Source organism: Dermacentor variabilis, chromosome 1, assembly GCF_050947875.1.
Source record: "Dermacentor variabilis isolate Ectoservices chromosome 1, ASM5094787v1, whole genome shotgun sequence".
Classification (NCBI taxonomy): Eukaryota; Metazoa; Arthropoda; class Arachnida; order Ixodida; family Ixodidae; genus Dermacentor; species Dermacentor variabilis.
Window position 1 is genome coordinate 261,418,109 of NC_134568.1, and position 11,006 is coordinate 261,429,114.

Sequence of the window (11,006 nt, forward strand, 5' to 3'; positions counted from 1 at the left end):
ACGCGGTTTCATTGTGCGCCGGATGAGCGCTTTGCGCGATCTATCGATCCACACGCCCACCGTCCCCGGCGCAGCACTGGCGTTGTTCTGAATATTGAAAAGTAATATTTGTCTTTTGGTTGGCGGTGAGCAAGATATAAGATATGGAGAGGAATAGAGAGAAAAATGCGCCCATTTCTGCCGCATCTGGGGCAATGATCAAGGAGAACCCGAATAACGCGAATATTGCGTGCTTCGATTTCTTTCTGCTGGCGGCTCAAAACTTCGAAAGTTAAGGCGGTCGCCGGCAGACCTTGTATGGGAGTATAATGCGCGATCCACACGAATGCCTCGTGGAAGCGCGGCGATCAGTCAATAAGCCATGTTTTTTCTTCTTCCTATTATTATTATTCAGATACCCTAAAGGCCCTTACGGGCATTACAGATGTTTTCTGTTTTCTGGCTTTCGAGCAAAACATAAGCGCCCCTGTCTTGTTCTATTTCTTTTTTGTACTGTTCTTGTTCATTCACATCTTTTTTGTTTGTCCGCTCGTGCCGCAAGTTCCAAGAGCGGGGTATGTGTTTCCATTGATGTTTCGATTTCAGCAACAACACGTTCCGAGACGGCCGGTTCGGTTTCGCATCGCTGCTTGCGATAACTTTGTAACGGTGGAAACTACCCCTACCTAAGTTCATAAAGAGGCTAATACAGCCCGTATTACAGCCTGTAAAATGTAAAAAGGAATAAAGATAGCGCACATGCAATGGCGTCAGGCAAGTATAAACACTTGTGAGATCTTGGAAGCCTCTGCTTCTTTTCAATTTCTTCCTTCTTTTCTTATAAAAGAAGAAAAAAAGACAAAAAAGACTCCTTTTTTTTAAATCTGGGATGTATTCATTGTTACTCGTTTCAGTATACATAACGGTGCCTTCTCGTGCAGATAAAGTTTTGCTGCTTTCAACGCGTAGAGCAAACCATCGTGATATTTCATGTTACCTGTCCATCTTTTACGCTCGAAAAATGGCTGGTCGGCGCTCGCAGATATCAGCAAAAAGAAGAAGAAAAAAAGCACCCGCATGAAGCGTAGCCAAATGCAGTTTTGCAAACATTCTATATGCAGTGTATTTTACTTATTGTTCGCTGCTGCGATCACCGATTCTAGCAAAGGAGAAAAGTGTCGGATTAAGGTGTCACTCTCCGATTATTTTGCTATAAATGGTGGCAGCCATAAATAACGTGAAGTATAAAAACCTTATCACGATGTCCTCTGGTTTGGCGAAATGACACTTAAATAATCAGTTTTATTAGGTTGCTTAAAAAAGCGAACCTTCTTTTTAATCGTCCCGCAAGCCACGCGACATAATGTGATTATATACATGGTGTCCCACGTAACTTTAGCCAGACGTTAAAAATATGCAAATGCCACGTAGCTGGACAGAGCTAAGGTAATGAATGCTCTTTGTCGTCGCTTGGAGATACTCGATCAGATAATTATTATTTTTTTGCATTCTGCCTAGCTACATAAGTAGTCTTAATTAATCAACTTCTCAAATATTGTAATCAGATTAAAAGTGTCAATGACAAAATTGTAGAGCGACATGAACAGCTCCCGATACAGCTTTCCGTTGCTCAATACGTGCAACATAAAGTGTTTTTTCGAGCATTAAAGAAGGCCGCGAATGCACGCAAAATTGCCGCGCGACTGGCCGCTCGAGGCACTTTGCGTGTATTCGCGGGCTTCTTTCACGCTCGGAAGAACACTCTTATGTTGCATGTGTTGAGCAACGGAAAGCTGTTCCGGGAGTTTTTCATGTTGCTCTGCAATTTTCTCATTGTCACTTTTCATCCAATTAGAATGCTTGAGCAGTTGATTATTTAATTAAGACTAATTATCTAATTAGGTAGAACGAAAAAAAAATGAGTATCTCGATGCGATGGCAAGCAACATTACGTTTATTCTGTCCAGCGACGTCGCATTCGCATATTTTTAATGTTTGGATAAAGTTACGTGGGACACCCTGTATATGTAAGCGTGGAGAAACCGTTTCAGGAAGATACCGCAACAGCGACTGCTGAAGCGCATTGTCCAGTGTGTCATCAATAATTGTCGACAGATCTGTCAGTTGTTAAGATTAGAACAGAGACTCGGGCTCGCGGGTGCATTTTTGAAGTACGAAAAACCGCGCAATCATGAAAATTGGAGCAGAGGTAGAGTGACCTGGAAAATACAATATTCTACGTCACTCTAGCAGAGGTAGAGATGACGCCACAACGCTGAACTCAAAGCAAACTTTATTGGAACAGAAGGAGGTGCAGTACTAGCGTATCTTTTTCGCGCTCAACACGTTCAATTCTAGCATATCTTCCTTGGGCTGCGCGCGATCGTAAAGACCTATGTGGCAGCGAAGCTTGCATCGGAGGCCATACATGCAAAACACAGTGTTTAATGGATACTCCATTCTATCTGTGTGAGGAGGGGACACTTTTAGTGGGAGAAATATATAGCGTCACTTAACGTACAGTAGAATATGTTGCGTCTCTCGTTCTCCAGCATGCGCGCACCCACACAAACAAATACATACACCTTCACCCCCACCCATTCAGCCCCCCCCCCTCCCCTCTACACACACACCACGCATGCATGCACACACAAACAAGCAAAACATTCATCACAACCTAAATGATATCATACGGACTCGCAGTGAGCCTTTAAGCTGTAGAATTATTGCAGGCAGAGTGTGTCAGAGATCCGTACAACAGGGCGGAGAGAAAGAGGCTCGAATGAATCCTGGAGAGAATAGCCTGGCGAGGCACGCCTAGCGTGCTACTGAAGGTCGGAGCGATGGTTACTGAAATGATACGCTCAATATGCATCAGAGACACACAAAAGATATCAGAACACACAACATACAGAATTACAGTATCTGCTTGAGAGCATCGTCTCGCAGAAGGGTTAAAAACGGACACACAGGCCATGTGCGTGGTCCAAGTATACAAGTCGCAGCTAAAGGCGCAATCCCTGAACTGTATGCAGTGTGGACACTAAGGCGGTCCGCTGGACTGTGCAAACGCTGCAGTGGCTGATTAAGAAGACCACCGGGAGGGATGTACATTCACTCATTGCTTCCATGTCGTTTCATTGCAAATCCCCGGTCGCGGCTTTAAGACCGTTCATTGACAGCGACGTCGTGTTAAGGGTTGTATTCGGGCTATGTGATATAGGTACAGCACTGCGAATTAATTCACTAGTTATGCAATCAGCCAGAATACAAAAGTTAGTGTGACTTGCTCCACAGACTGGCACTTTTAGCGGCGTCCTCCTATAATGCCACGGCATATTTTGAAACTTTACGGTAAATTTGACGGGGAGACCCTACATGTATGTCCGTACGTGTGCATACACATAAGTATTCTTGCATCGAGAGCGGCATGCAACACGCACGGTACCTATTCTGCACGGACGACGTGGTGTATAAAATTTTCTTCACCTGCGGGCACATCTTATTTAGACAGACCGGTAGAGGACTACACGAATGCCTGAGCGAACACTAGCGCTAGTGAAATCGACCTTGCTCTGGCGCGCGCCAGAGCAAGGTCGAGCTACACATTCGCGTCTGGCCACTCGTTGTCGGAGCTGCGCCTGCCGCGAGCAGTTCGATAGAACGCGCGCACTTAATGGAGATAAGCAAGAGAAATAATGAAGGCGCTTTTCATAAAGAACGGTGTCATTTGTGTCAGTCATCTCTTGGTTGCCCACAGCAACTTTCTGGAATTGTAGCTGCGTTGCTGTGCTCTGTTGCTTGCCGGTTTTCTTTTGTTTTTAAGCTCACTTCCATGATTGTGCCGATGAGATTCCATCTCGATGCGCGTTCTCGATGCGTAAACCTGCTGCCAGTGCAAAAAAAAAAAATTGGTTTTGAAAAAGAGAGCGATATATATATATATATATATATATATATATATATATATATATATATATTGCTCTCTTGTCATAACTATAGTGGCATAGCCAGGAATCGCTCTCGAAGACAAGCAGCAGCTTGCTACACAAAAATTTCGAGGGGGGGGGGGGTCATGTGCCCGGTCATAACGCTTTGCTCTTTTGCGTCAATCAACAGTTACCAATTTGCACAATTTACCGCACTCCTAAACTTGTCAGCCGAATTCCGAACGCGCACCTCCATCGTTCATCACCTTCAGGTTGCGCGAGAGAGAAGGCTTGCTGCACGTACATGAAAGAGGGCGCATGCAGACAGACGGCTATGCCGGGGGAATTCAAATGTTGATGCAACGCCCGCAGTGGAGTTTTCAGCGGACGCTGAAAGGGACTAGAGATGCCAAAGCCACGCCGTGTTTGTTTCTTTTCTCTCTTTATGCGTCATCACGCACGCTGTTTTTGTTCGTTCGTTTGTGAGTGAGTGAGTGCGTGCGATCAAGCGTGCGCGCATGAGTGTAACTATTATTATAATAGCGCGATCTGATAACTACTTAAGACATTAGTATATAGGTTGTTTTTTCATTTTTTTAGCTAGCAAAAGCCAGGAGACATTTGTCGCGCATGTGATCCAATGCTTTCCAGGCACCGGAAAGACCTCACAGCTTACAAAAATTCAATAACGTAATTTCCGTGCCAACAGCTAGTACATCTGGTTGCCGGCTGATGAGTGAGATTTACACAGTGTGGCCTTGGCAGCGTTTCTTATCCTTTAATTCTCAGCTAAAGAATGCAAGCTCCAACTGCACAGCACCGAAAAGCGTGTATACGTAAGCGTCCGTGGGCTTCGCTCAAGCGCAGCGTGACGCTTTCTCCGACCGGAGATCGCACCCTCTCACATGCTCCGGCATTTGATTTATTATTGCGACAACAATTTTATCGACACTCCTGGCTAATTTTCGCCCTCGTCGTCGGTATGGGCGTCGCCGTTGATGTGGCGGTCCGTATGAATTCTTTATTATACTATAGATACGACCCCCCCCCCCCCCCCTTAGTAGTGAAATAACCAACTTTCTCTGACCAAGCTTTATGGTCTTAACTCATTTATTCGTCAAAATTTTGGCGATTGAAGAGCGCAAAGAAAAGTGACAAACATTTCATTCGCAGTGTGTGTCTTTTATCGTAAAGCATAAAAAAATGCAAAACAATATCAGGGAGTTTTAGATTTCGCGTACACAGGCGGGTTTGGGTACCCAAAGAGACATTTGCGTACGCAAAGCGCCACGCCCGGCTTGCGTTCTCTTTACTCCTTTGAGGTTCTTTTGTGTACCTTTCTCCGTTCTTTTGTGAGCCCGCTGGTTGGCGCCCCCTAATTTTGCGTACGCAAAATTAAAAAAAATTCTATTAGTGCTCACAATCTGAAAGTGGTGCGATTTCCCCGGGTTAACAAAGCTGACATTTGGGCGAGCTAGTTTAGCTTCATCTTTGGTAAAAAGCGCAAGACAGACACGGGCAAGAGCTAAGGACAAGAACTGTCCCGTTGTTTCCTTAGCTCTTGTCCGCGTCTGTGTAACGACGTTCACCCAAAATGAATTTCACTGGAGTGTTCTTTATGGATCGAATACTTCACTGGGCGCTCATTAATACCGACGGTTTCCCGTCAGTCTCATCTCGGGTACCGTCGAGGTGCGACGGCGCCAGTGGCAGGCGCTCACGACGCTAGCGCATGACTAGTTATGGGAATTCATCGTGGTGTTGTTTTTTCCTTTTGTTCTTTTTTTCTTTATTTAACACAGGCAGGACATTAGACAATAAAATAACAAGAACTTGGTGGCGCAACGCACCGCCCCATCCATCGATCCATCCATCCATCCATCCGTACATCCATCCATCCATCCATCCATCCATCCATCCATCCATCCATCCATCCATCCATCCATCCATCCATCCATCCATCCATCCATCCATCCTCAGGCGCCTGGTATATAGGTGCCAGCGCTGCGTTCCTTCTGCAAAACAGTAGCCACCTTGCGTGCTGCTTCGAGCCATGTCACAGCCGCATATAGTTAGAATACCGTCCGGTGAATTCAATGGCAACGCTAAAGCTTGCTATCGCTTTCCATACCTAGACCTTCGGGCGAAATGGCCAACTTTTTGTCTTCATTACTTGAGCAAGACTCGCTTGACTGTGACATTATTGCTGACGGTCATCGCAGACTTTTCCAGGGTTCCTTCATTTTTATCGTATATCAGCGCGTCTGCAATCATAGGAAGAATCTTGCATTTTTTATCTCTCTACTTTTTACCAATAACATGCAGAAGCCCGGTGACAACGCTTGGACCTTTGCGCTCTCACATCAGTGTCACACTGATGAGTAACTATTCCAGCTTCAGGTGCACGAGCAGCCACAATACGCTAGACTACATCCGTTAGGCTGAGTTCTGCATGGCCTCTGAATCTGAATTTACGCAGTATACATGTCATTTACTCACGTAGGCGCGTCGAATGTTTCGCATCTATAGTAATGGCATCGTGCTTCAAGGCTGCGAAAACGCTTGATGTGCGGGTGGCAATTTCTTGTTTTTCATGGGTGCCAACGCTAAAGACTATCATGCCAAAGGGGTGCCAGCTATCTGCGAACGAGGCGTTTAAAAGTCTTCTAAAAATCACGGCTTTCGAACGGGCACCGAGAAGCAGTATTTCCTGGATTGGTCGACGCTCTTTGTTAGAAAAAACGACCCTCACAACGAATTGAAATCACCGAGAGTGGAGCACTAGTTGCGTCGAGCCGCCGTACGTTCACATTCGGCAGCTCCAGCGCGCGTCTTGTTGAAACTGCTTTGAAATACGCCGAACTCTCCCTTTCACCGTAACCTCATACAGGGCTCATTTCGCAGTACGGAATGCGAGTTTCATTTACGGTGCTAAGATTACCCCCCCCCCCCCCCCCCGCCCTACTTCTAGTGCCCTTCACACACCCTGCGACGAAACACCGAACGAAGTATACTTCGTTCGGCAGCGTCCTATAGGACGCTGCCGATTTAATCTTTTAACAACTCGTAATAAATCAATAGGAAGACTGTCTTCTTACAGAAAAAAAAAATTACGGCCCATGTAGAAAAGAGGAAAAGTCCACCGAGGAAAAAGGCATCAAACTATTGATTGTCAAGTTCAATGTAAGCGAAATAACACTCATGGGGCTACCAAGAGCTACATTCAAAGAACTACCGAATGATTGCGCATATAGATAAACCTCGTCAGAAATAATGAGGACGAAAAACAAACAGCACGAAAGGAAACGGGAATGGACCGTGTTTGCCCCCTTTTTCTTTCGTGCTGTGTGTTTTCTTTGCGCTCATTAATTGTGCCAAGTATGTACGAACTATGCGCTTAGCAAATAATTATTTACTTATTTAATTAATTAATAATTTAGTATTTATTAATTAGTGACGTTTTATGTGACAAAACCACAATCTGATTATGAGGCACGCCCTAGTGGGGGACTGCAGATTAATTATGACCACCTGAGGTTCTTTAACGTGCACCCAGTGCACTGTACACGGGCGTTTTTGCATTTCGCCCCTATCGAAATGCCGATGATATTATAGAATGAACGGCGCTCAGGAGGAGGAGGGGAGTTCTTTTCCCATAGCAACGAGCGACTTAACCTATAACATCAAAAGACAGCAGCTTATATTGTAGGCCAAAGTGAAATTATGAAACGCTTCTTCGAAACTGGTCTAGCTTATAGTGTGCCGATACGTAAGGTTCTCACACAACCACAGTGTCCGAGCTGGTATAGGTAGAGTCGCAGACCTTGCGTAGCCGAAGCTGTGGTGCATATTACATTAGTGCGTCTACCGCTAAGTGATTCATCGAACATGTCATGCAGACATCGTTAACGCCGACATGACGGCAGACTCTCAAGCAGCATCTTGCTGTACAGTGTACTCATCCTGTATACGTTCATAGTGCCGTGGTCACTCCGCTTACGACCGTTGTCGTACCCGGCGTCTAGCCCACTTTCTAGTCATCACGCGACACGAAAACGATATCCCCAGCGGTACTTTGCTCGCATCCTACGTCACCCCTTCTTGGTTGCGTCGAGTAGATCGACTATCGCTGCTGGACTGAAGCGCTTTAGCGTGCTCGTCCTTAACAGACTGAGCGAACGCAGTGCTACACCTTGCTTCCAGCTCAGGCGTTTCACGTATACTATTGGAAGAGGATATTTGTGTTTTGATGCATCCAAATACAAGGCGATGGCTACCGTGCGTCCTGCTCACGCATCCACTGTAACTTGCGTAGAGCAGCAAAACAGATTGCATCGACAGCAGCTTGTCCACTTTCAAGAAGATGTCGACGCACACGGGACGCCCGAATCGACAGGTGAAATAATTTCATGCGCGGTATGATCTCGCATCGCTGCTTGTTTTCCATCTCATCCTACCAATTTGGGTGCATAATCTCGTGGCACAAGCAAACGGTCATCTCAAACCACGAGGACTTTGTGACCTGTTTAGCGTGTCCCACAGAGGGCGTCGAAAAGAGCACGGCGCGACGGGGGCATGAGGGCTGTTGTTAAGAATGAGGCACTATATGACGCTCAGGATGGCACCAGCGCGGGGCCGAGAGAACCAACGGGCGCCTCTTTTTTTTTTCTTCTTCTCTCTACGCAGGTAGTAACCGAAAGCATGATTGCAGTTGACAGCACAGTCTCGCACAGCGGAGCTGCCCGCTTCGCCGCCTGGCGATGGACGCGGCAAGCGCGGAAAGGATAACATGATTCTGTAAGTCGTAGAGCAGTTGTTGCGCGGTCTGAACGAGAGGGAGGCGCTTCCCTTGAACCCTTGTTGCCGGCTTGGCTGCCGGCCAAATCGTCCTGTTCACTCCGACGCACCGTAGAGGCACGCCCGCCTCCGCTCGCCCTCTTCCCTCTACGAGACCCGCATGCTCGTCCGGGACTGTGTAGCAAAGGTGGTGATGTCTGCAGGTTGTACCCGATTTTAGGTGGCACGGGTCTTCCAACGGCGCACGGGATAGATGGTGAAAGAAAGAGGAAAGTGATTAAGGAGTTTCATGCCTTGAAAGTATAACACCGCACGGAAATTTGTGACAAGCGTTCATCGGTGGGAATTGTTCATCTTTTGCTGCACCGAGTTCCGGTGACGTGTCATCGTCAACGAGCAGTACAATAACTTTGTAGAGTAACTTTTCAGAGTGTCTTCGCCTTCCACTAGACATCTACTAAGCAAAATGAATAGATAACAAGCAAGCGAACTAATTAATTAACTATAATAAAACAAAGTTCAGGACCTCAAATGTGACTCCCTCTAATCCTTACTTTTGTAATTGTCCTTAAGCTTCTCCGTCGCTTCCCTGTCCGTTGGCAGGGAAGCTTCATGACATTTTCAGGGAGAAATCACCCACATGAAAATGCATTTACTAAATCTCTGGGGCATGAAATTTCCTTTCTTTTCTTTTTTTCTTCTCCTAACATATATCTCCGGAACTAATATCTTACTTTCGCCGTTCAGAGTCGCAACAAAAGATTTAGCGCCAAAAACTCAGCGCGCAAGTGATAAAAACTCACTAGTTTCTCATTCCATTTTCGCGAGCGAGATTGCATTTCCTTTGAACTTGACAAAAGGTGCCGCTTTTTCTTCTTCTCCTTTATTAAATTTTCCTCGCACAGCAAAATAATTATAAGCTGCGCGGACCCGTCATCTTCCGCTGCAAAAGCGCCATAAAAATGCTCACAGGACGAGCGACACTGCCATGCAGGAGCCACAGCGTGGGCGAATCATCCAGCGGGAAGAATCGTTGCTTCAGCTGTGGTAGAGAGGAAAGCGTGCGCACGTGTGGCTGAGACGCAAATGAAGACATTGTATACTCAGTGACAAAAGCGCTATTGCATCATTTCCATCGGTGCAGGAGGTAGATTGCATGGCGCTGGACTTCTCACGTGTTTGTATAACTAAGCGCGAAAGTGAAATAAAGGAATAGCGTGCACTGAAGAGTTGTCCATTGGTGTGCAAAAAAGAAGTACGCATTCGCGGAACACACACACACACACACACACACACACACACACACACACACACACACACACACACACACACGCACGAACGCACGCACGCACGCACACACGAACGCACGCACGCACGCACACACACACACGCACGCACGCACGCACGCACGCACACACGCACGCACGCACGCACGCGCGCCCACAATACCTCTTTGAGAGCCATGTTTGACATCGCTTGCACAAAATCCTGCGGCGAAGCGCTGTCAGGCGTCTGGACTTGCGTCTAAGGCGTATAGACGTGCTTTAACGGTTGGCTGCTAATTAACCTCCGAATCGCAATCTTCTCGGACGTCCGGCGCTATGGCGAAACTTGCTTGCGCAGTTTGTCCAGCCAAGCCTGTTTTTCTAGGCTAAGTGCGGGGAGGAGGCCGGCGCGGCGAGGAACGCGTACGATCGCCGCGCTTGCGGGTGGTGCTCGAAACGGGTAATCAAAACTTCATTAGCTTAGCTCAGGTAAATTACTGCTCCAGCCCGCATAATTAAACCCCATTAGTATATATGACTTCCTCTGTCAAGTGCGCCCAGTACGCGGAAGAAGCGCAATGGCCAGGCCATACAAGTGCCGAACGCTAATAGGCCGAGCGGGCACCCGGAATAATTGGGGAGCAGGCACTACTGGCACGGGGAAAATGGAGTTGTGACGAAGGTCACGCTCTTTGTACGCCGTTTCCCAAATAAGACTATCATGAAAGGGGGAAAATTGTCATCCGCCCGCCGAATGTAGCAGGAGTCAACAAAGGAAACGCCCCGGAAAGACGTTGATCCCGGGTTCGATCCCCGGACTAGAAGGAATGTTTCCTCAGCTGCGAATCTCCCTATCTGAGAAAGCGTTAGAATCTTCTCTTTTTCTTTTTTTCCTTCATGTTACTGTCAGGTGGATGTCATTTTGTTTTCTATTTCGTGAACCTTCCTCCACATTGCTGGCTTCCGCAAAACTACTCCCCCGAATAATATGATATCGATATCATTCCCAGTTTTCTTTTTAAAATTTTTGGAAACA

General features: G+C 46.7%; 1 protein-coding gene across 11 annotated transcripts in view; it reads left to right on the plus strand.

The window, feature by feature from the left end:
- The window catches only part of LOC142563625 (uncharacterized), a 264,971-nt gene that overhangs the window by 211,239 nt on the left and 42,726 nt on the right, over window positions 1-11,006 (plus strand). For 6 of the 11 annotated variants that reach the window (XR_012824380.1, XR_012824377.1, XM_075674238.1 and 3 more), the window contains one exon: window positions 8,595-8,705. The exons of the other annotated variants lie outside the window; for them this stretch is intronic. Coding sequence is in view for 4 of the 6 variants with exons in the window: in XM_075674238.1 (XP_075530353.1) it covers window positions 8,698-8,705 (8 nt within the window). In the remaining 2 variants the exon portion in view is untranslated. The remainder of the gene's footprint in view (window positions 1-8,594; window positions 8,706-11,006) is intronic. 11 annotated transcript variants of the gene reach the window in all.